This window comes from Aptenodytes patagonicus, chromosome Z (assembly GCF_965638725.1).
Source record: "Aptenodytes patagonicus chromosome Z, bAptPat1.pri.cur, whole genome shotgun sequence".
Classification (NCBI taxonomy): domain Eukaryota; kingdom Metazoa; phylum Chordata; class Aves; order Sphenisciformes; family Spheniscidae; genus Aptenodytes; species Aptenodytes patagonicus.
Genome location: NC_134982.1, coordinates 45,667,006 through 45,692,489, shown reverse-complemented (window position 1 = coordinate 45,692,489; position 25,484 = coordinate 45,667,006). Strand labels below are relative to the sequence as shown.

General features: G+C 41.2%; 1 protein-coding gene across 1 annotated transcript in view; it reads left to right on the top strand.

The window, feature by feature from the left end:
- The window catches only part of SLC28A3 (solute carrier family 28 member 3), a 44,379-nt gene extending 20,908 nt beyond the window's left edge, over positions 1-23,471 (top strand). The window contains exons 7-18 of the mRNA XM_076362912.1: positions 280-393; positions 1,878-1,955; positions 9,346-9,426; positions 10,484-10,564; positions 11,629-11,754; positions 12,885-13,015; positions 13,825-13,993; positions 15,639-15,836; positions 18,558-18,639; positions 19,497-19,595; positions 21,320-21,443; positions 23,357-23,471. Coding sequence (XP_076219027.1) covers positions 280-393; positions 1,878-1,955; positions 9,346-9,426; positions 10,484-10,564; positions 11,629-11,754; positions 12,885-13,015; positions 13,825-13,993; positions 15,639-15,836; positions 18,558-18,639; positions 19,497-19,595; positions 21,320-21,443; positions 23,357-23,471 — 1,398 coding nt within the window. The remainder of the gene's footprint in view (positions 1-279; positions 394-1,877; positions 1,956-9,345; positions 9,427-10,483; positions 10,565-11,628; positions 11,755-12,884; positions 13,016-13,824; positions 13,994-15,638; positions 15,837-18,557; positions 18,640-19,496; positions 19,596-21,319; positions 21,444-23,356) is intronic.
- Positions 23,472-25,484: the final 2,013 nt, after the last annotated feature.

The following is a 25,484-nucleotide window of genomic DNA, read 5'->3' as shown; positions in this document are numbered from 1 at the left end:
ACTTGATTACTTGCAGTCTGTAATGGTGAAATGGGCATGTCCGTACTTACCTAGCCAGGCTTTCAGCAGCTAGCTCAGATGGAGACATCCACCTTGCAGAGTTCTCAAATTAGAAGAGGTGATTCACACTCCAAGTCCCCTACAACCTGTTTTGGCAGCTGCTCCTATCCTGTAGTATAGTCAGACAATCCCCTTACATTATTTTAACAAACAACTAAAGTAAATTATTATTTATTTAAATAACAAAATAAAATTATTTTTATTTTTCTGTCCATCTAGGTTACTTGGAGACCAGTATTTTCAGGAATAGGAATGCAGTTTATTCTTGGGCTTCTTATTCTGAGGACAAAAGTGGGGTTTGATGTGTTTAACTGGCTAGGCATTCAGATCCAGGTAAGCTACTGGGCAAAAATTTGTTTTTTATATCACTTTCTGTCTTGAGACTCTTACATAACAGCCAGGCAATTCAAGGGTCCATTTGCCACCGGATGTTTTCCCCTCTTGAGAAAAACTGGGTTCTCAGAAAGGTAATTGACTACCTGAATTCAACCTTCTCATTTCTTTTTTGTCCAGTTAATACACAACCATGTAGGACAGGCTGATGAGTAATGGCCAGAGTGACCCTGTTTCCTAATGGCTTTACCATCCTTGGGCTGAAATTATAACTTGCACCCTCCAAACACAAAACCACTATTGTGCCAGGGCATGCACAGAAACTCTTAGACCTGGCCCAACTCCAAAGCATCCTTGCAATAAACCTGATACGCTGAAAAGCCTTGGGATTTAGCAAGGCAGAACCACTGTTGTCTTCAGAGTAGCCACAGTCCTGGCCCCAGGGGCATTTCATAGTTCTCACAACATATAAGAAAATGAATTCAACTACAGGTGGCAAAATCCACAGCTGCAAGCAGCAAAGGATCTCTAGAGAGAGGACAGGATCCGTCTGTAGGTGTCCCTGCAGGCAGTCTGCAGGCACAAAGTTTTTTAAAAAAGTCCATTACTGTAAAGTAATAAATAAGAGAAATCCAAAATACAGATCAGAGAGTACCCACTGAAGGACATTCAGACTTTTCACCCCAGGGATACTATTCACACAGCTGTTCTTCACAGTAAGGATAATTAAGCGCATTTAAAACAAGACAGTGCAGAATGTACTGTCTCTGCGCCGGAGCGAAAGCACAGGTCTGACGTCTCTCTGTCTGCTAATCTGCAAGCAGTGGGAGTCATCTGGGTTTTGTCACCAGGTTCTCAGTCTCCCCTTCCGTCTCCAACTGGAGCGGGTCTGGTGCCCCCTTTTGTTAGCTCCGTATGGCTTACGGTCACTCCTGTCATAACTCATTACTCTAGCTATTACATCTCCATTTTAAACTGTAACATTAATTGCATATGTTGGCATCAGGAGTACAAAAATGCACCACCACATCAGAATTAAAAAGTAGAAGATTTTTTTTAGACTAGCTTTTGGCTACTCCTTTCAAAACTCATTACTTCAGCCATTAAATCTCCATTCTAAACTGTATTGTTTATTGCACTTATTAGCATGAGAGGGAGTGTAGAAATGCACCACAGTATTGGGATTAAAAAATAAATTTTTCTTTTAGTATAGCTTACGGCCTTTATCATGTTGGGTACTGCAGGAAAATGTGCCCTATGCCCTTGCTGTTTATCTACATACTCTGAAGCAGCCTGCCCTCTTGGCAGGGCAAAGCAGAGACCCGCAGTTTAGCCTGACACAGCCAGTGAAGCCTGGACCCATACAGAGCAGAGCACAAGCTCCTTGGACCTCACCAGATCTCTGCAGACAACTAGCAGTATTTGCTTAGTTTTTGGCAGGGACCCGGAGCTTATGGCTAACTTTCTTTGCTTTCTGTCCCTAGACTTTTCTGGAGTACTCTGACACAGGTGCTAAGTTTGTGTTCGGTGAGAAATACACAGATCATTTCTTTGCTTTTAAGGTAAGACAGGTTTTATATATACTGTATGTGGCAGACAGACAACAGAAAAAGGAACAGTATGGCTGGGAAATAAATTGTATGTCTTGTGATACCAGTGTGCTCACCAGAGAAATCAGCTAAGAGGTGAACTATTCCTTACTGTGTGACACTCCAAACAGAAAATTTGGGAACGCCACATAAAGCCCTTGATTTACTGCCATACACCGAGTTAGGTTACACTTATTTGGGCTAATTATAACAACATATATTACAAGTAGACAGAACTTTGGGATATGTTTCTACAAGGAGTAAGTTAAAAGGCTCCTACCTAGTCACTGTAAGAAATATTACCTCCAGACTATCTTCCCCACCTCTCCACAAGTAAAGGTGCTATACCATGCTATGCTGTTCTATCCTAAATTGTTGTGCAGACCACTGCCTCACAGACATTGTCCCTGTATAAGTGGAAAGCCTAGATGTATACTTATACCAGGTAGAAGAGGTAGAAGCTGCCCATGCATAAGCAGGAAGAATTACATTGCATTATTATTACATTAATAAGATCCCAGTGAGATTTCCCAGCTCTCCATTAGGAGACCTTGTTGGGAAACTGTTGGAATACAGCATATGTGCTCTGTGCTCTCTAACCTGTACCAGCATCCTGTCTGGTTTTGCTCCCACACATACCCCATGCTATAATACCTGCTTAGGCTGGATTCAAGAACATATAAAGCAAAAAAAACCCAAAAACTTCGATGAGAAATTTTTCAAGACTTTCTCGGAGACCATTCTTCTGTCTGGTATTTCAGACACCTGACCATGGACTTACACACCTTTTATCTTCTTTTTTTCTGGAGGTGATATTCCAAACTGGATATTCTTCACATTTAGCTTTTTCACTACTTAAGAAAGAAGATGCTACCTGTAAGATACGCTGCTACTAAGAACAGTCAGAACATCTTAGAGGGGAAAAAAATGAAGCATTTCAGAAAGAAATATAAATTATATTTTAATTGCAGTATTTTTGTACTTTCCTTTTGTTTTACTTTCCAGTCTCCTCTCACCTTTACTCTACTGAGCACTCAAATGACAATTTGCATTCACAATTACATATTTTGGGGGTGAAATGGTTTAATTCCTACCCCCAATGCTATTTTTCCTGTGTTTTTCCACAATGCCTTATGAATATGATTTTTTCAAAGTGATTTTTTTAATGCCTCAGTGGTGATGCAAATTACTTAGCTGACTAAAGCCATAACTAGGGACCAGACAGTCAAAAGTTTGCTTCTGTGTACGCACACATCCATCAGCCTTATTCTATGGGATAAGCCAGCAAAAGATGTGGAATTTCTAAAGAGGATAACAGGGACAAGTAGGTTATTTTCACAGTGAAAAACAAGAAGGCAAAACCCGTGAGCTGATTTTCAGAGCTGCATATGTCTTGGTATAGGTATATACAGGGTAAACAGAGTGGCAGACAAGTGCACAGCAACACCAAAACATGCTCCATCTGCTCCTCCTGTAGAAAGAGATTTTTCTCTTCCAACATCAGTGACAGCCTGCCTATTCTCTCTTGAAACACTTGTCATTTATTTAGAGATCAAGACAGCCAAAAGTGCTTTTTTGTGTCTTTCAAATATTTTATGAGGTTTGCATGTAGCGCTGAGCTGTCCAAATCTTGCCCCAAGATATTTCAAAGTGCCCTCCAAAAGAGAAATGTCTCAATCTTGGCTTAGCTCTTGAGAGAGAGTAGACAAGTGATAGGGTATGTCTTTGCAGAAAACTGTCAGAGCCCAATTGTATCCATACCGCATCCTTAGCAGTATGCAGGGACACCTCAGTTTCCTGCTAACTCAGATGGACACAGTTACCAGAGCAGACACATCCCTTGCATGCACCCCCTGCATGTTCTGACCCGTCCCACTACAGCCTTTGAGCACATAGTCTTGGAAGCACTAATTAGTCATAAATACATGCATTTGCATGCATAAACTGGGTTATTTTAAATGCCTATTTGTGTATGCAGATGCAGAGTTTCAGAGTTCTGAAAAAAACACCCATATAAACAAGCACACCCAAGTACTTAAGTAGTTGGAAAAAACTTCTTAGTACTAAGTCATCTATCCTGTTGACTACGAAAGGCAAAGTTTGCTTTGAGCAAGCAGAAAGTTAGACTTCTGTTACATCAGTAGCTTCCCTTCTATGCCAGGAGGATTACACAAAGGCTTTGTTTTGAAGGTCAGGCTTTAGGAGTGTCTGAAGCCAGGATGTTCCTTAAACATCAATAGCAACTTCTCCTTTAAAGGAACATAAGGAAAAAGCTGAACATCAAGCCACAAACGGGAGAGGAGTTGTGAGCAGCCAACAATTTCAACTCCCTGCCCTGCATGTAGCATAGGCAATAACCATGATCCGGAAAGTAGCTCTTTAGTAAGGTCAGACCATATTGCAGAATTGATAATAAATATGAAATAACCCAGTTTATAAAAAATACCAATTAAAGAATTTATTTTCTTAGGGGTTGTATTATAGGAAGCATTAACTGCAAAATTTGTAGGCCACATAAATGTAATTCTAAAGAGCTCTGTGATACCAATTCTCCATTGAAATGTTGTGGGACTTTTCAGGGTGCTCATTAAATTTATTCATCAGTTAAAACTTGACTACTTAAAGGTATGTAGCAGGTATCAGGAGCTATACATATTGGAGAATAAACTTCCACACAAGTTTGTCCACAGAGAGAAATATAATTCTAATAGTTTAACCATGCAGGTATAATTACACTGCAGGACCCATCCACATCCACTCCTCCCCTATGGAAACACGCTAGCCCTTTCTGAGGAGTAGGCTTCTGCTGCAGCTGAGGTCCATCTGACTTCCCTGTCATATCTCCTTTTGCAGTTCTCTCTCCACTTTTCTCAGAATTGACAACTGTTTCCGCCTACAGGCTGTAATGGTGTGTGTATATCCAAATTAAACTGGTGAATTTTTTAATGGCAGAAGCAAGTTGGAGACAATCTCTTTGTCACACCCTGTTCAGAGCAGCCACATCTTTGAGGCAGACTTTTGCACTCAGATAATAAGGGCACTGCAGCAGAAAGAGGGAACTGAGAGTCCATGAGACAGAAGAATGTTCTAAGAGCTTTTCTTGCCTTAAAAGCAATTTCATGCAATCAATGCATGTTTTCTGAAAAAAAAAAGAGGGGACTCTTGACCTTTTATTTCCAAATACATTTCACATTTAACCAACAAAGGAAACACTGCCAATTAAGACTGATGTTCCACCATGACCTCCCCCTGCTGTGCAGATATTCTTACACACACAGGGTGTGTGACAGACCCATAGTTACAGAGGGAAGCTGTTCACAGACTCCTTGGATCATCCCCATGTCTCCTTTTTTCCTAACAGTCCTGCCTCCACATACATATGCCTGCCCCCCTGATGCCCTAGCCCTCCAGATCCTTCCTCAAATACAAAGGTTTGCATGGTCTATTCCCCTTCTCACCTCGCCAGATCCTGTACCCGCAGGTCCAGCAAGGCTGGGCTCCTTCCACCCTCCCCAGACCTGCTCCTAGCCTGGGCTCCCTTCACCCTCTGGGTGCTTTGCTAGGTGCCTGACCCTGGAGCACCACCAGAGCTTTCCCCTCCCACTCCCATGCCCCTGCACAGCTCTTCACCATTGAAGTATTGCCCAGACAGGCACACCCTGCTACCCAAGCCCTAAGACCCTCAGAGGGAGCCCTCCGATGTTATTGACCCCGTGCCACCTACTCCCCTGGTTTTGGCACCGCAAAGAAGGGGAAGGAGAGGATGGGGAGTGGGAGAAGACACTCCTGCATCAGTTTTCCCACTCTTGTCCCACCCGCAACATGCAACCCCATGTGGGCCCAGTGCAAAGGCAAAGCTCCTTTCGGGGCTGGTGGAGAGGAGGTGGCTGCTCCATATAGACATGGGACAGAAGGAGTTTTCCTGAGGCTGTTCTCTCCTCTCTCCCAAGTTTCAAAACCACTGACTTAACACTTCAGTGTATTAACACTGTGGGGAGCCTTTCTGTAAAAGAGTTCTGTTTTTTTTCCGTTAAACTAGTTGTTTCATGTTAAGTGCTTTTCATTGCGTTTTCTCTGCAGACAACACAATGGAAAACCCGCTGCAATTCGATGTGTTGCAAGTAGCTTATTTACATTCTGCTTATGTTAGAGTAATAATTTGCCAGTGTTTTCCACATGATTTTGTTATGTCTTAGATAAAAGCTAGCCTGGACATGACAAGTCATTACAATTTCTTACCTATTAAATGGTTGCTACACTTTTCTGATGAAGACATAACATAATAGGTACCACATTAAGTCACTGGGGATTTAGGCAGGAGGGTTTAGTTATAAAATAGTCCCCAACTTCTTTATGCAGTCAAGGCACAAATGATCACAACTGGAAAACAAATTCCCTGTTTTGTAAAGACAAATGCTTCATCCAGAAATGCCTGCAACTACAAAAATGGAAAACCTTGTTTTAAAGTTATCTAAGGTATTTTCAGAGGAATGTGCACAAGAAACAGGCCGAAGGGTGCTAGCTGTCACCCAGCATAGACAGAACATTGTCTTCTCGCTCCTTCAGCTAAAACCAAACCACAGGTCTCAAACCTGAGAGCTCTTCTCATCCATTTGGAGTGAAAGATGGGAGGACACTCGCTTATGATTTTTACCATCCAGTACAGACAGTTGACCTTTGCCTGTCTAACCACTGCCTCTCCAGACCCATTTCCCTACAGGCATCGTGGCAGTCCCTACTTGTGCCAGGGTAAAGAGTCGGCTGGGAGCCAGATGCCTCTCCAGCTAGCACACACTTAGGAACAGGGAGGGGAATTGCAGGAGAGAAAAGATGGGGGAGAAAGGTGCTACTTTTACTGAACTAAACTTTCTGCTATCACTGCAGGGCAAACCACCCCTAGAGGATCACTGTTGTGTTTTAACCCGGCAGGCAGTTAAACACCACACAGCCATTTGCTCACTCCTCCCCCCCACCCAGTGGGATGGGGGAGAGGATCGAGAAAAAAAAGTGAAATTTGTAAGTTGAGATAAAGACAGTTTAATAGGACAGAAGAGGAGGGGGGAAGAAAATAATAATAATAGTAATAATAATAATGATGATGATGATGATGATGATGATGATGATGATGATGATGATGATAAAAGAATATACCAAATAAGTGATGCACAATGCAATTGCTCACCACCCACTAACCGATGCCCAGTCAGATCCCAAGCAGCGGTCACCACCCCCCGGCCAACTCCCCCCATTTTATATACTGAGCATGATGTCATATGGTATGCAATACCCCTTTGGCCACTTTGGGTCAGCTGTCCTGGCTGTGCCCCCTCCCAGCTTCTCGCTGGCAGAGCATGGGAAGCTGAAAAGTCCTTGGCTGGTGTAAGCACTACCTAGCAACAACTAAAACATGGGTGTGTTATCAACATTATTCTCATACTAAATCCAAAACACAGCACTGTACCAGCTACTAGGAAGAAGATTAACTCTATCCCAGCCAAAACCAGGACAATCGCTAAAAGGATCAGAGAATCAAATTAGAGAAAGCAGCCTCGTATTAACTTGTTGAAGAGCACAATGATATCTGTGAATTGTAGTCTCTCCTTTCAGTGAAAGGTTCTGATCACCTAAATTGAGTTTCCTAACCTTTATCAAAATTGCTGGTAGTACTAACTCTCCTCCAGAAAGGCATAGCTCTATTTACTGAAAAGGTCTGAACTAACAAAGTGTTTTGTTCTTTTTCATTCTGTTCCTTGCTTTTATTTGTAATGCATTATTGCTGTCAGTTGAACACACATAAAAGCTTCCTAGTGTTAGTGGTACTGTTTTAACTGTAACTAATCTGTCTGCCTAATTTTGGACCTTTTGGGGGGATTTTTCTTCCTGTTGTATACTAGCATAGAAATGCTGAGATCCTGTGTATTTAACATACTTGTGAATGTGATCAAGTGATATTAGCTTTATTCAGGATGAAAAAACAACCCATTTAATAACCCATCAGTCTCCCCCTCTACTCTGCTCTGGTGAGACCCCACCTGGAGTGCTGCGTCCAGCTCTGGAGCCCTCAGCATAAGAAACACACGGACCTGCTGGAGCGGGTCCAGAAGAGGGCCACGAAAATGATCAGGGGGATGGAACACCTCTCCTGTGAAGAAAGGCTGAGAGTTGGGGCTGTTCAGTCTGGAGAAGAGAAGGCTCCGGGAAGACCTTATTGTGGCCTTCCGATACTTAAAGGCAGCCTATAAGAAAGATGGGGACAAACTTTTTAGCAGGGCCTGTTGTGACAGGACAAGGGGTAATGGTTTTAAACCAACAGAGGGTAGATTTAGACTAGATATAAGGAAGAAATTTTTTACAATGAGGGTGGTGAAGCACTGGAACAGGTTGCCCAGAGAGGTGGTAGATGCCCCATCCCTGGAAACATTCAAGGTCAGGTTGGATGGGGCTCTGAGCAACCTGATCTAGTTGAAGATGTCCCTGCCCACGGCAGGGGGGTTGGACTAGATGATCTGTAATGTCTCTTCCAACCCAAACTATTCTATGATTCTATGATTCTATGACAGTGGGTTAGGCATTCATGCAATTCTTTTAAATTACATGTTTAAGGAAAACATTTTTCCTTCAGTCTCCACCGAAAGAGACTTACATTCACTTCTTGTATTTAGTAAGTATACACCTGTGAATTTGTTTTTAAGCAGATTCTGTCTCTGCATACAGATAGAGACCTCTTGAATACTCCACATTGGCATTATAATCAATGCTATAAATAGAGCAGAATAAAAGAGGATTTTTCTATAATATGTTATTAAAAGGCAGCTGCACAATATGGGCTTTCTAAGGAAGCTGTCCTTGATTCTGTGAAATCATCAGCTACAATCCCAATCAAAATGTCTCCAACTTCTGCTTATATAGCAGTCTAAACTGTGTTTTTTAAACACAGACACAGAGAAGTTGAGCTCTGAATTCTACACCACAGTACCATTGTATATATTTCTGTTCATGGTTTTCAAAGTCTACAGATGTACATATCCAAGTCTTTGTAGATGCCATTGCCCAGTAAATGTTTGAGCTGACTTAAACATGGCTATAAACTAATGCATATCATGTTAAACCAGTTTCAAAACTATTGCAGTCCTGTTAGAAAACTATGTAGATATATGAGAAATAGTTAATTCCAGTACAAACATAAACAAGTCTAGAAAGTTAAAAATTTTACAGCATAAGTGTAAACTTAATTATGTGTTTTCAATATCTTTAAGTGTATCTTCAAGAACATGACCCTCTTTTTCAAAAAGTAAATGGCCTACAGAATCAAGGAAAGGAAAACCACTCTAAAAGTGTTAATGATTTTGTGTCTCCAAATCAGGTCCTGCCAATTGTGGTTTTCTTCAGCACAGTAATGTCTATGCTTTACCACATTGGATTCATGCAGTGGCTCGTTGGAAAGGTATGAATTTTTGCCAGTAGGTACTCATTTGCCTAGTACAGGACACTTCTTGAATACATGCAGCCGAACTGTAGCATTGGCCCTGACCAAGCTGCTCAGGGGTTGACATATGAAAAGTAGTTGTTTATTTTCAAGCTGGAAATAGTTCCAAATGTTACCACTACAAAATCCTAATTGGCATCATATAGAACACTTTCTTCCCCCCAATCTGGTTTTATTGTTAATGTCATAGTAATTGTTAGATTTGCCTGGCTAGCTTTAGGGTTTCTCAGATGCCATACTTGCTTAAATCTTCCTTTCCGCGTGCCCCTCTCCCAGCCCCCAAAGTGCAGGATGGAAGTTACATCACATACAGTGGATTTCTGCTTTCTACTAAGCATTGCAGTAGCAATTGCATATACCTTCCTATCACAGATCCCCAGAATAAGATCAGAGGCTGGTTCCTCACCTCAGGCTTTAAGTGTTCATTTCTGTCAGGTCCTAGGTCCAGGACCTAAGATAAGAGCAAGTCCACAGAAAGTCCACTTCCTGCCCTGTCTGCCCAATCAACTTACCATACGAGGGAAACGATCTTCCTGGATGGTGGTAGTTAAACCTTATTTGAAGATACCCTTAGAAAGTCCTTTGTCCTTCTCATTCACAGGATTGTTATATAAGCACCACAAACCTCACCTAGAGTGCTAAAATTTCTACAAGGCATTTTTAGCCTTAATCTAAATTTCACTTTTTTTTCCCTTCATATGATCCAAGTCCCTTTGGACAGGTACATAAGTAATAAGGACACATCAAAATATCTGCTTTGATTAATATAGTTTAACAATTTAGTGCCCAGGAGGAGCCTGGGGTACTCTCAGTTCTGTTAAATTATCCCTCCTCTGGCTTATTTCAACATGCTACTATTAAATGAATGTGCCATATCTTGAAGCTGAAATTATTAACTTAGGAAATATTGTAAGTTGTCTCAGAACTCTTACATTGGCATGATTAATTCAAGAAGTGCATGGAATAGGCAGACCAATGTGTTTTGTGGTTTTTTTTCCTTTTTAAATCATTTTAGGTTGGTTGGATAATGCAAATTTTCATGGGGACAACTCCTGTTGAGTCTCTGGTAGCTGCGGGTAACATATTTGTGGGACAGGTGAGTTGGAGCATAGAGAAACATGCTAGCACAGGACTACTGAGTATTGGGAAATACTGCTGCTCAGTGAACACCTGTGTATAAAAAAATCACCATTTCGTATGAAGCTAGGACTCCAGTGCAGCAGGACTGGTGGTTGATTTCCAGAAATCCAGTACGTTCGTATGTCAGCTGTGATGCACAATGGGGTGGGTTTTGGGAACCATATGATTTCCCAATGGAAAGTCAAGCATAAATGTTGGTGATAGATCTCCCTTAAAATGACTACCAGACTACTCCAAGGCTATGAAGAAATAACAATTTAAGGTTTTTTTCAATTGAAGAGGCAAATGGGATGAAAATAGGGCACATGAGGCAGGCAAGGGCAGGAGAGACAGACAATGCAGAAAACTAAGATCCAGGGCTGCCTGTGCAAGGCCTTAGCCAAAAAAGCATGGGACAGAGTCTAAGAGTCCACTTTAATGGAAAATCCATTAACATCATACTACAGCAGTGTCTGTCCCAGGTCTGTCCCATGCTTCAAAGCAATGTGGAAAGATCACCAAGTAGCATCCAAGCCCAAAAGTGACATTAGCATATCAGTTATTTAGCAGTGGTGTGTCACTGTATCACACTGCTTCAAGATTTAAACTAGTACCTCTGCATGACACTGCGTCCAGGACGTGCTCGCACACATGCCAGAGCAGCTGAGAGCTTAAGCTGTCCATAGTGGCTGGTATGCATGTTTCACTTGATGCACAGGCTTACCTGCAGCTCAGACCTGTGGCTGTCCCTAACTCACTCAGAATTAGATTAGGATTTCTTAGAAATTTCATTGGGCCTTTGGGGGAGATGATAAACCAGCAAGAATTGTCTTCAGACAAGATGGATGTTGGTACAATTTTCCTTCTTGGGGTAAAAATACCCCAACCTATTAATATTCAGAGCACTCATTAGCACTAAGATTAACTAGTCAAAGACACCTAAGTGTGATGCTGCCACTCATTTTTCTGTCCTGTTAATAAAAGAAACCTCTGAGGGTTTATTAGGAATTTCTTAATTTGGTAGTTGTTTTTCACTTCCAGACAGAGTCTCCTCTCCTGGTACGGCCCTACTTACCATACATCACCAAATCTGAACTCCATGCAGTCATGACAGCCGGATTCTCAACTATTGCTGGAAGTGTCTTAGGAGCATATATTTCTTTTGGGGTAAGACGGGGAAAAAGAACTGGAAAATATACTGTTTTCTGAAATCACGTAAGTATAGAAGCCCAGCTAAAATGCTTTTGGAAGTATATCTGAGTCATTCCCATCTTTTTTTTTTCTGAAGGAATTAACCACAAAAATCCCCTCTCTTCCAACAGTAAAAAGGATACCAAGATCTGATCTTGAAAATATTGTTAAGTAGCACAAACCTCTACCTAAGTAATACGGAGAGACTTCCTGCCATAGCTGCAAGGAAATGACTGATTTGTATACTTTCCTACAGTGCAGATGAACTGACATGTGGAATATACTAACTGATCAACCCTCCCACTTCTGTGGCAGTGATAAAGTCCTTCAGGAACTGTTGCTAGCCATATGAGCCTGAAGACTTGTGACTGAGGTTCTAGTGATGCTGTACAAACATGGGTAGTAAACATCTCATCTCCTAAGGGGCTGGCAGCACAAAGAAAAACAGGGCTGAAGATGTGATTTATGATCAGAGTCATTGGGGGATAATTGATAAATATATTAGTTCCATATCTGAATAAAATACAGTGGAGAGGTAGAGGCAAGAAGGGAGGATTGGCCAAAAAGACCGAGAGCGTAAGAGAAGAAAAGGAGAGCTGGAAAAGTTAGCAAAGAAGTTGTTTTGTGTAGAAGTTTGTGGAAGAAGGGGTGAAAGGGGAATAGAATAATTTATGTTAGGCCATGTAAATTTTTTTTTAAAACATAAGGTCAGGGGACAAAAACAATTTTCTGCTACTGCAAGGCATAGGGGGGTGTTAAAGAAGGCTGGCTCTCACTCACCTGCTCTGCTATTGCTACACCCAGCTGCACTCAATGGACCTGGGGTTTTTTTGTTTCTTTTGCCTTCTGGCTTGCCACTAGAGAGGAGTGAAGCAGTTTGCCTCTCGGAAAGATTACTCCATGCTTTTCACTACTTAGACTTTTCCTGTCTCCAATTGGCTTTCTCCTGTATTGCTTGTTCTCTTCTTTTCCTTACAAGCAATGTGAACTTTTTAATGACCCCCTGTAGAAAAATCATCCAAGCATCTAATAATTTTAATTGCTTTTCTCCATGTTTGTGCATGATGTGGTTATCACAGCATATTTTCTGTCACCTGGAATTCTAGGTTTCCGCCTCCCACCTACTGACTGCTTCTGTGATGTCAGCACCAGCATCATTAGCCACCTCCAAACTATTCTGGCCTGAAACTGAAAAGCCTACAGTAACTCTGAGGAGTGGCCTACAAATGGCAAAAGGGTAAGCTGATCTCGGCTCTACTTAATAGTCATGCAAAAATGACATTTGGAAAAATAACTCGTCACACATAAGCTTTAGGGTTAGTACATGGTAGATGTGCAAGCAATAAATTAATTACACACCAATGTACTCCAAATGAGTAGTTTGTGAATTCAGGTGCAGCATGCCCCATTACAAGGTATGGAGGTATCACTACCCATTGGGACAGGCACAGAGATGCCAAGGACCTGGGGCAGACAGTAAACCCTCCAAAGAAAGAGGGAAATGCCTACCTGAGGTGAGCCACCAAGCGGTTTTGCCATTGCTCTGTTGCTGTCTTTGCTTTGTAATGGATCTGTAAATGCAAACATACACAAGCAAAGGTGGAAAAATCATTTCAACAATAACAGCAGCGAACTTGTTGCCCATCTGCAGGGACACTTGCCTTGAGAACAGCAGGCAAAGCAAAAACAGCTGTAAAGAGCTGTTCCTGAACAGCCCAGGCATCTCTGCAAGGGCTGCCTGCAAGAAGAGCAGTGCCCACTTCCCCATTCCAGTGGTGCCACAGGCAGTCACAGTACTGATACCTGATCCAGAGCTTGCCCAACTCCGAATGTGCCAGAATTTATCCTCAGGGCACCAAAAGCTTCCCAGTGGCTCCCATGAGGATCAAGAGCAAAAACCTACTCCATCTTATGATTATTTTCCCTATGAGTGAACAGACAGCTTCTCTAATAGATTCCTAATCAAGTCTGTGTAACTTTTAGTTCTATGATTTGTTCTTGAATTAAAAAATGTTCACACTCTGGTTTTATTTTCATTGATAAAAGTGAATCAAAGAACCTGCTGGAAGCAGCCAGTCAAGGTGCCTCCACCTCTATCCTGCTGGTGGCGAACATCGCTGTGAATTTGATCTCCTTCCTTGCCCTGCTGGCTTTCCTTGACTCAGCCCTCTCTTGGGTGGGCAATCTGTTTGACTATCCACAGTTGAACTTTGAGGTATGGTCTTCAGGTCCTTCATGCAGCTTATATACATGCATAATTTGTCTTTCTCAAATTAAGTGCCTGTGTGGTTTTGTTGTGGGGTTTTTTTGTTTCTTTCATATGATCTAAAAACATGGTTTTATGTGCATGTTATTGAAAAATGTCTGTACAACCAAAGAAAAATTGTTGCCATGTAAATATTTCTGTATCCATTAGTCCATGTATAGCTTCCCTCTGTGGTGCTCTTGCTAACCAGCAGAGCATTTACAGAGCATTGTATGCTAATACCTACCTCCTCTGACTTGGCAGTGCAGCAGATCTGTGGTTACACACTTGTCAAGCCTTTAACATCTTCAGCGCAAACATTAAAGTGGCTTTAGCTTCAGAGAGCCCCATCAAGTCCTTAATGCTCGCTAGCTTCACTTAGATAAGGACACTGGGGCAAGGCCGGACTCGCTGAAGCCATGCTTACTCAATACACTTAGTTCACAACACAATTAAATTGTAAAACTGCACCCAAATCACTCAGCTGAGCAAACAGGTTTTAAACAGGACTTCTTTTTTAACCTAGGTCTATACATCATTTTTGACCCAATGCAACAATCTTGGTTCAATGGTTTGGGGCTTTTTGTTTTGCAAGCTCCTAATAAAAGTGCCGTGTGAAACACGGATATAACATTGCGATAAAGGTGCTGCAGAAGTGCATAGACAATCATAGCAGATGTGGCTTCAAAAATATTAAGATGTTACCCTGCACAGCTTCCACAGATTATCCCACTGCACAGATACCCACAGCAGAGGAAAGGCACAAGTCTGCATACCTCAGCCACACTCATGCAAGGGCTGGTATTTTAATAACTGCTGGATGGAGTAAGATTTGGACAGATAAATAGCCCACAAGGAACTGAGACCCACAGACACGCTGCATTCAGCCATCCATCCCTTTTGAGAGACACTAACCTCTAGCCTTTTGTGGGCAGAGAAACCAACCAGGAATAGTAACTGCTTAAACACCTCAGTTAGTTACATTCACTAAAGACAACCTGACCGAACCCTTTCACAGCTGGAGCTATTTTCTCTCTTATATAAAAATAAGCTATACTGTGATATGGGATTTTTTTTTAATTTGCATAAAACTTTTAATGCTAGGAAAAAAGGTACAGTTTTAATTATGTCAGATGCACACCTTTTATGCAGAGACAAATCTTTTGTTTACACCAGTTGGGGTCCAATAACCTGGTAATTAAGCATGTTCATTAACACACTTGATTTAATCAGCAGAAGAACCAGGCTTCTCAATTCTCTTATCAGCTCTTTTAACTGAACCCTCCTTCTTTGCTTCAAACACTATGCCCAATCTGAAGCCATTGTTGGGGAAAAAAGGCACAGAAACTTTTGTTTTACTTTAGGTGTAAAATTAGGGACATACCTAATTACTTCGTTATATCTAGATTTTGGGTTAGTCTTTTAAAAATTGCTCAAGCATACATGACTCTTAAAAACCCTCAGTCTCCCAGACATATTGGCAGTAAGAATTCAAGGGCAATTTTCCTCTGCTGAAATAAAACCATCCTTATTTTAAGTTTAAAGAACTTATCGCATGCCATTGTTCTTTGACCAACCATATCTTTTGACCTGTTTTGTCTTATATATTTTGCAGAACATTTGTGCTTATGTCTTCATGCCATTCTCTTTCATGATGGGGGTAGACTGGGAAGACAGTTTTATTGTTGGTGGACTACTAGGTTACAAAACTTTCTTCAATGAATTTGTGGCTTACGAACGCCTCTCAAAACTGATTCACAACCGAGAAAAGGGTGGGAGCATGTACATTAATGGTGTGAAACAGTATATGACTGTAAGTAACATTTTCTATTCTACAGATTTATTGGATCTAATACTTTTCTGCTGAAACTCATTCTTTAATATGAGCACAAAGGGATAATGGTGGCATATTACTCTAAAGTGTGTTTTTCAGTGACATAGTTCAATTATGAAAATGCAGCATTGCTTTGTGAGGTTCCCATGACTGTCATCACACTAGCTATCTCAAACAAACATAGCAAAAGAAAGGCATAGTTTTGAGGAACATGCAATGTCCCACAGGACACTGCATGTAAGACCAAGGCTGTCTTCAAGGTGAGTTTCTTCTTACCTCATTCTTAGCTAGCACTTCCCTATGAGATACTCTCCCAGGAAAATCCTGGGCAAGAACTGGAGGATCCTCCTGCCTGCAGAGGTTTAGCCAAGCATTAAGCTTCAAGAGAGGCACCCAGCAAGCTTCAGCTGATGGCATTTAAGATATTACTGGCACAGCTCTGCTGGAGGTTATTGTCCCCTGTGCAGAGGGCAGTAATACAAGATGTATTACATGGCATACAGGTCTCTTGCTGCACGGAGTCCAACCAGTTTTTTTCCATTGCCAATGCAAGTTAGTTTGCATGAGGATTTCCAGCCAAAGGCTGGGCCCACCTCTCATTCACATGTCCACCCGGATTCACCCAACAGGATACATAATTCCTACTACAATTCACTGAGGAAGAAACCTAGAGGATGGCAATACAAAGGGCATGCTAGGTGTGTGCGCAGGGGCAAAGAGCATGCAGTGATCAAGGCGGACCTTTGCAGCCATGACTGCTCCCCCATTTGGCATCCACATGCACAGCCTGTGCTGAATTTGTCCTCGTTCTAAGCACAGGCAACAAAAACCATATCTGGCTTTATGCCTGCACTGGCCTTTCTTCCTCAAATCAAGACAAATTGTCACTGTAGAGGACCCTTAATTAGGAAGCATCCTTTTGTACAGCTTTTAATCTTCATTTAATCTGGTGTGATGCTGTGGATACCTACCTTATATACAAAACCAAAAACATGTTCCTGACTGCTTGCATTTCTTATTCCCAGAACATATTTCACAAGTGGAGGTAGAAAGCCAGGTGGTCTGATCAAATACTGACATGCTTGCCTGAGCATCCATTACCAGTGTTCCTGAAATTCCTGGAAATAGGATCCTGGGCTAGATGGACCTTTGATCTGCCCTGCTATAGTCATGCTATGTTCTACAAGGGGAATATGGCTCCGAACTCCTGAATGAGTGATTTTTTTTTTTTTTTTTTTTAAATCTGGAAGTCAGCCTTAAAATTCAGATCCCATAAACCGTACTTCACCTTTTTTTCTTTTTTTTTTTAGTAAGATGTCATATAGAACTTCCATGTTCACTTCTGATACCTATATAGAGCTGTATAAGCTTCCATAGTAAAAAACTCTGAGATATAAAAATAATTTTGATTCATAACAGTAGTAAAAATTGCCCAGTAACCATTTTAATTATGGCACAACTGTTCAGGTGAGAGTGCGCTTGACTTCCACTTTTAATTGCTCTTCAGCTTCAGAACTCTCTAATACATCCAGGCACAGATATTCAGTCAGAGTGAGCAAACAAGCAGTCTTCTGAACTCCCTCACCTGAGTCAGTAATAACAAGGCTTCCTGTTTTCAGAGCTAGAAAAGTGCAAATGAAAGCAGGGAAATCACAGTACACAAAGCCTTTTCTAGGAAAAGCATGTAGAGTGGGTACTTGAAAAGCATTTTCCTGCATATGTGCGGAGTGATTGAAAATATGTACAAATTGGTTTTCATAAAACAGGAATGGAAACAGAGAAACTTCTAATAAACAGGAAATCTACTAGAACACTCAGGCATCTTCAGCTTGGGCCTACCACACAGTAAATAGGAGTTCAGAGCTGCCATGGGGACAAAAATTCATTTGCTGAGATATGTTGCCTCCTTTCCCAAAATGTTTGAGCTACATTTGTCTCAAGGTTTGCAAGGTTTGTAGTCTGATTTCACCCAAAGTCATTTTCTGTCCTGTGAGGTGTCCCTCCGTGGGGGCAAACGCCAATCCAACCTTGTCTCTGCTTTGAGGTCCAGACTGAGCTGGTGTTGCCCAAGGGGAGGAAGGTGGCTGAAGTCAGGAAGGAAATAAACCGCTAATGGGGGTTCCAAAATCATAATGTCCCTCTGCCTCTTACAACATCAAAGCACCCACTCTCTGGGAGACCCATTTCCCTTTCTTCCTCTGTGCACAGGGTGGAGCATGCAGAGAGCAGCTTTGCACATGGAGTCCTCTGCTTGTTGAGGGACAAAGAAGTAAGGGGTACATACCAAAACTTGTGGTTTCAACAGAGTGTTACAGAGGCAGTCCAGCTACGAACAACAAGCTGAGTTAAAGCTCTCTGACTCATACCTTCAAAAAACAGCAGCTAAATTGCCACTAGCAAGATAAGAATTATCTTTTGTCTTTAATTACTAGTACTCAGTTCAACAAGGCACAGCAATATACCTGAAAAATAAAACCATCACACGGTTTATGAGTCCTCACATGGGCAGTGGGTATGAAAGCCTGCACCTTTCAGCAAGAGAATGAGTCTACGCTGCTGAAAGTCATGCACCGGGGCAGCAACCAAGCAAATCAGTGATTTCAGTACTCAGGTCCCTGAGCCACAATGCCATGTTTTCAGACCTCTAAATCAGCATGAGCTGCCTCAAACCACTCAACAGGGTGTATGTTTGTTTTCCAGGTTCGCTCTGAAGTCATTGCCACCTATGCTCTTTGTGGGTTTGCCAACTTTGGCTCCCTGGGACTGGTAATAGGAGGCTTGAGTAAGAACACCTCTCACGGACAATTTATTTGGCAAGCAAACCCCAAAGAAAACACGCAAAAGGAACAGGCTGTGGGTGAAGCTTAGCAGCATTAGGGGCTGAGCAGCTGCTCTGCCAAGACCCAGCACCCAGCTGTGCATGGAAGGGCTCCCAGAGGGGCACAGGCTTTGGCATGGAGGTACTGGGAGGGGGGCTGAGCGCAAGGGGAGGGGACCAAGCCCCGCCGATAGGCCTCCCTGTCCAGCCCTCACACTGCAAGTCTGAGCTACTACAGCCCTCGGGCTTCAGGAGCAGCAAACCATCTCTGTAGCCTGCTGGTTTGAAAGACAAAGTTGGCTGTTTCCTATAAAAATGTCACATATATGCAGTAGGCTTATAGGAAAAGAAAGAAAAAAAAGGGCTTTTCAGATCTCAAGGGAAAAAGAAAAATTGAAAAAACATCTGGGTTCCTCACTGGGCAGCCAGAATTGCTGGCGGCTGCCTTTACCCTGGAGCCCAGGTGGGCTCTGCGGTGCCAGCAGTGGGGCAGCATGGAGGAGCAGGACCCAGCCGCGGGGCCAGACCCTGGTGCCATGCCCAGGGTTTGCACCTGAAAGCTGCCATCGGCCAGCACAGACGTGCAAACTGCCAAAGAAAACAGAAGTCGCCATTTTATACACAAGCCACCTTCTTAACAGGAAGAGGCAACATTGGCATTAGGCCTTCAAATGGCCCACTGAAAGTCTCATTTTCCCTCCTTGTTTCTCCTGGTTCAAACTGCTGGGTGGGAATTTCCTCTTGTGGTGGGACAGCTGGCTGGTTCATCTTCTTTATCGATATGCATTTATGTTTGACACACACTTTAATTTTCTTCCTAGCAAGCATTGCTCCCTCAAAAAAAAAGGAGATAGCTGGTGGTGCTTTCAGAGCAATGATTGCGGGAACTGTCGCCTGTTTCCTGACAGCCTGCGTTGCAGGTACCGTACCCAAGTTTGGTGTCTCTTACAGTCAGTGACCACAGGGTGGCAGTGCGTCGGTACGATAGACGGAGCTGCGCAACTCCGGCCACTCAAACGCCAGTATTTTCGGGTTTGGCAGGATTAAAAGTCAGTATGCGGCTAAAGGTTCCTGAAAACTGGAATATGAAGAGATTTATTTTATTTCTTCCATTATGTCTTATCTCTTTTTTTTTGTTAGCCTGTGTGTAACACGACTCACAAACAAAGCAAGTTATAGATGAGTTACATTCCCTCCTCCACATGGCTGGCTACAGAAATACAGAAGTAATTATGAAGCAGAAACGGAGAATTGGAATGAAAGGAGAGTGTAACAGAGAAGGAGCGAGGGGGAAGATGAACAACTCTTTGCCTTAATGTTAAATTGATATTTTGGGCTGATAGTATTCCCACAGAACATTTAAGTTAATGAAACTGTCCTAAGGTGGGACTCAACAGCAGATCCTTATTTTCAAAGTCTCACCTTCAAGCTGAGTAAAAAGTCACAATGCAACAGCCATTTTAGGGGGGAAATTAAAAAGAACATAATATTAGTGATTCAAAAGATTAATTAATTGACCAGATATGATTCAGCAGGTAAAATTTATCCCCAGTATTTAACAATCCCTTTCCCAGCTTTCTTTTCTGAGCATGTGATATGCAGAATTGCATGATGAAGGTTAAAGCACTCATATTCCTCCACTGAAGAACGATCATGGTGCTTTATGTAGCTGAAAACAGCGTGTCTGTTTCTACCACAGCTTCCCTATCCCTTTGTGTTCACTGCAGCAACAGAAACATACACATTTTAAGGATAAGCCCACGCTATTTTCTGAAGTTTATAGAACTAGTACACTTGAAATGTCATTAATCTCACAGCCCTCCATAATATTTTAACACATGACACTACTCTGTATAACTGAGGAATCAGGAATTCTTACTAAAATGTGTAATTTCACAATCCTGGCCTTAAGAATAAAATTGTGAACAGCCACTGGGAAATCTTTCCAAAACAGTAAAATCTGCTTTGGAAAGAAAGTTACGTTCCACCCACTCCTGCCATGACAAATGCTTTCCTTATGCCCATAAGAAGGTAAAAGAGCCAAGCAATTTCTACTACCCCAGTTAAGGTAAGAACATACTAAAAACGTGTCCGAGTTCCACAACACTACGTACAAGAAGGAGCTGCCACTTTCATATTTTTCTGTCTCCATTACTTCAGTGAATGCTGACATTACTACTTATAGGAAATCTGGCAAAGCAAAGATAAATAAACCACAACTATCTCCATTCAGAACAAAAGAAAAGGTCCTGTATTTACCTGCACTGCTATAAATGCAGCATAGCTCCATTTTAGTTAATGAAACACACTGGCCCAGCAGTACGGAAGCCGTTAGCATACCTTTTTAGTAGCATTAAAAGGGGCAGAAAAACAAACTGTTCTAAGTGTAACAGGTTACAATAGTTTAATTTCTACATATAAAAAAAAGTTTGTGGTCACTCCTTAATCCAGCTCTATAAAATGATTCGGATGTTTTGAAAATACCACAGTTCAAGGGTTTTAATCTTGCACTTTTACAGAACCATCTTAGAAGGTGATTTTGTATCAGCCAGAACATTTCACCTGACCATGCCCCAGTGACTGACATCCACAAATCTATCTTCCTCTTCATTACTCATTTAGAAAATTGTTACTTACTTCACAGGAATGCTGACTGTCCCTGGTCTGGAAGTTCCTTGCCACATCTTGTTAGGAAATGCCTTCAACTCCACAGATTTCCCTGCCAACAGCACAGAGCTAGTTGAATGCTGCCAGAAACTCTTCACCAGGTATTAAGGAAATCTTTATCTTTCTGTCAGCATAATTTAGGGAGCTCACATATTCTCTAAAAGCCTAATTTTATTCTTTGTATTTGGCTTTTTTTCTTAGGCACCTGCTTTCCATGAAGTTGCATCTTTTAAAGAAATGAATATTTTAATGCTGCTGAATTGTTTTCCTTTTCTGGGGCATTTCTTTGTTACATGCCAAACACAAACAGAACCAACAGAGAACTCAAAACAACTTTGTCCAAACCTGGGCTTCCCAAAAGGCTAAAGACAGATTATCATGTAAAGATTCAGTGGTCTAGCTCAGACTCATCTCAATTATTAACAAAAAAATAAATAAAATATTTGAACTAACATAATGTTAACATAGTATCTGAGGAAAACTGTAGCTGAAAAAAGCCGGGAGCTTTTCCTTCTGCTGTCTATGAATCTGGCTGAAGATAATAGTAATTGTGCCTGTTTACATAGAAAACTTTACACACATTTGAAGTAGAAAAATATTCCGAGGTAAATTGTATTTGATAATTCTCTTTCCAATATAGAGAAGAAAGAAATAATTATATTAAAAAAGGAATATATTCAGACATACTTAACACATCTCACAAAGAACCAAAGGTCTATGTATTCAGATTATGACAAGAACGTTTTAAATTTGTCCTAATGTGCTGCTTTTTTTTCCATTTTCACAACTAATTGCTTTAGAAATAAATACTCTAATTCATCTTTTTTCCATGTTATTGAAAATAGAACTTAATCCTTCTTTTCACATTTCTTTTAGCAAAGACAATGCTCTAAGATTGAGCTTTTGTCTACAAGAAAAACATAAAATGTAAATGTAACAGTGATGTTGCTTAATCTAACCTGCAAGAACTCTCTCGAGAAAATCCTCAAATGGGGAAATTTTTCAGAATTGTTTTGATTTCACTGGATCTGCCTTCACACCCCCTCACTAAAAAACTAAAACAGGTTTTTTGTGAGTGTAGTAGAGAGGTATCTTGTTACATCTTCTTAGTAACAAGACTTGTGGCAACTTGAAATTTCTTACAATGTTTAACTCCTCATGTTAGGAATCAATTCCAATTCTAACTTCAGGTGACTTTTTTTTTCTGTATTATTCTTTTGACACATATATTTCTTCCTTCCATGCCTTGGCATAAACCATAGCTTTGAAAATGGGCATATACAATATACAAGGTGGCTTTATTTTTATGGTAACATTTTTAGATTTCAACTGTTCAAAAAAATGTAATTTAAAAAAATAATTCATGTTGGTATCAAGATCACCAGCTTCTGCCTGCATATCACTGCAAGGAATTTCTGTTCTGGCAACCTGATGTTTCATATGAGCTTATCATAACATTGAACCAGTGTCAAAAACTTTTTTGCACAGTAAAAATCACCTGTGATATTGGGTACATTCCTTCTTTCATATTTCTTCATCACTCCAACTTTTCCTCATTACACTAATTTTAACTCTACCAGGTCACTACAAAGACAAGAACTTGCTCTGTTTTCACCAGAATCAATGTTGAGCAAATGCTTCAAAGATGCAAAAACCTTGAATAGTGAAGTGAAACCCTCAATCATTTCAGTTATCTAGGAAGATATACCCAAGGCATGAGGACTTTATACAGAAAACCAGGCATCACCCCGATAAAAAGGGAGAACATCTGGTCATGGCACATGGCTGGTGTTTGGAAAGGCTTCCCTCTGTTTCATTTCTCATGAAAATTTTAACACATTTAAAATTGCTTTGGAGAAAGAGTGTGTGTGTAAGAGTGTGTGTGTGTGCGCGCGTATGCATGTGTGTATATATATACACACACACTACATATATGTACACAGAGAGAGAGAGAGAGAGATTCCCATAAGAGAAAAGGAGTATATCTGATTTCTGCTTTTATCTCCTTCCCCAGTGTAAATCATTCACAAGAGATCTTCCCTGGAGGAAACTACAACTTGAGTTCCTGGAAAGGATGTTGCCAAATACTGGATCGACCTGCTTTTCCTTGCACTTGGATTAAGCGTTAATTTTTGGGGGGGATAGATCATAAATAAGAGCTGTGTTCCTTGGTAGAAAGGTAATAAAAAACTTCCTTTTCCACAACAAGTGTGACCTTTCCCCCACCTTTACTTTCCACCTCTTGCCAGCCAACTCCTGTGACTTGCTTGGAATTAGTCATAAATTAAACTAGGATAAATGCAAGACACCTCTTGTTGCAGATCTCTTCTCCCAATACAGATCAGAAGAGAAGAACACTTCTGAGCCTGATTGTCCTGATTTCATTTCTACCCTGAAACTGACTAGAATGTCTAGAATTAAACTGCTGTAGGCAAGAAGAAAATCAGATTCGGAGGATTTGACTGCCACTTACAGAAATTTGTGAACTAGAAATAATATTTAGAATTGCCATCCATTCCTAATAGTATTTCTGCTCTTTTTGATACTGAAGAAGTGTTTTTACTGCACAAAGATAAATGACTCTGTTCTCAGAAATCTCTGCACATTTCTTCTGGTAACTATGGCTGCACGTGAACTGAGCTGCTAACGTGTAGTGCACCTCACCAGCTCGGTCACCGAAGCTCCCAAATCAGGGACTAGGCACTGTGTGCCCCACTCCCCCTCCTTCTGCCCACAGAGGTATCCAGGCCACATCTTGATCCAGGATGCTGGTCCCTGTTTAGAGGTAACTCATAGGAATGGAAATGTCCAAACTCCGAGGAAAGTTTCCTGTATCGATTCTTCACAATCTTTGTTGTTAACAGTTGTGAAAATTGATCCAGAAGTCACCGACCAGGAACTCAGAGCAGTATTCCTACCAGAAACAACAGAGCTGTGCTGCAAGTCAAATGTGGGTAAAATCAGGTCACAATCTGACTACTCCTTGTGAAAGCAACATTAATAGATCTTGAAGACCTCTAGAAGATCTTCTTGAAGAGGAAAGTCTGTTTTGTTTTAAGCTTCAGACCTTTCAGGACTCCAAAACCGAAACGTTCTTTGCAGATGGTTTTGCAAAAGATTGCAATATATATATTCCTATCCTATGACATTGTTAATGCCAAAGACTTGGAAAAAAAGCTAAGAACTGAAGTACAGGAACATCAGAAAGTCCTGACATACCCTCCAAATAAAACTTGTGCAGATGGAAATGCACTAGTCTATTCTGATAAAACAATAACTAAGTTTTCAATCTTCCATTAATTATTGCAGAATCTGTTCTGGGAAATCCAGATTCATAAACTTAGACAGCTGCCAGAACAGCTATTTTCAGGGAGCATTTATTTGGACTTATTGTAAAAGATGCTAGTTTCCTGTAAAACTCAGTTTATTAACTTAATTCACTGAAAAATTATAAATGCCAGTATCACTACTACTTGTGATTTTTATCACGGGTTTCATATTGTTAAGTGTTTTTCTTTGGCCTCATCCACCCAGATTTAGGAGACTGCATGTCAACCTCAGTTTTCAGTGCTTTTAAAGAATGTTGCTAATCCTGATTATGGCAGATATATGCTCAAATATTTTATGCAAACCTGTCCTAAAGAAACTGCATGGGTTTGGTCCACAATTTTTAGCCAGCACCCTGGTTATAGCAGGGTTTAGCTTTCAAATAAGTTTAGAGTCTGAAATAGAGAAATATATTCTTTCAAGGGAAATTAATCAGAAACATTAACTCTCACTGCTAGGCAGAACACACCCCGCACCCCCCATTTATAAGTCATCACTGGCACTCTCCCTCCTTGCTGCTCCCTAGCATGCTCTATTTAATACTAGCCTTTTGAAATGGCTGCTTTTCCCGTTCCCACAACTGTAAGCTGGTTAAAAGGGCTACTCCAGCTAGTAAAGACAACCATGCATGAACGTCTAAAAAAGCCTCTCATATAGCTTGAGGCAGCAGCCTTCCTCCTACAGAAGAGAAGTGGTGTGTTTCTTTTCTTTTCTTAGGATTCTTCTATAGCAGGATTACATGGAAGGCAATTTTAGCAGAGGATATGTGACATTGCTCTACCTACACCTGGTCAAAGAGGTTGCCCACCTGGTTT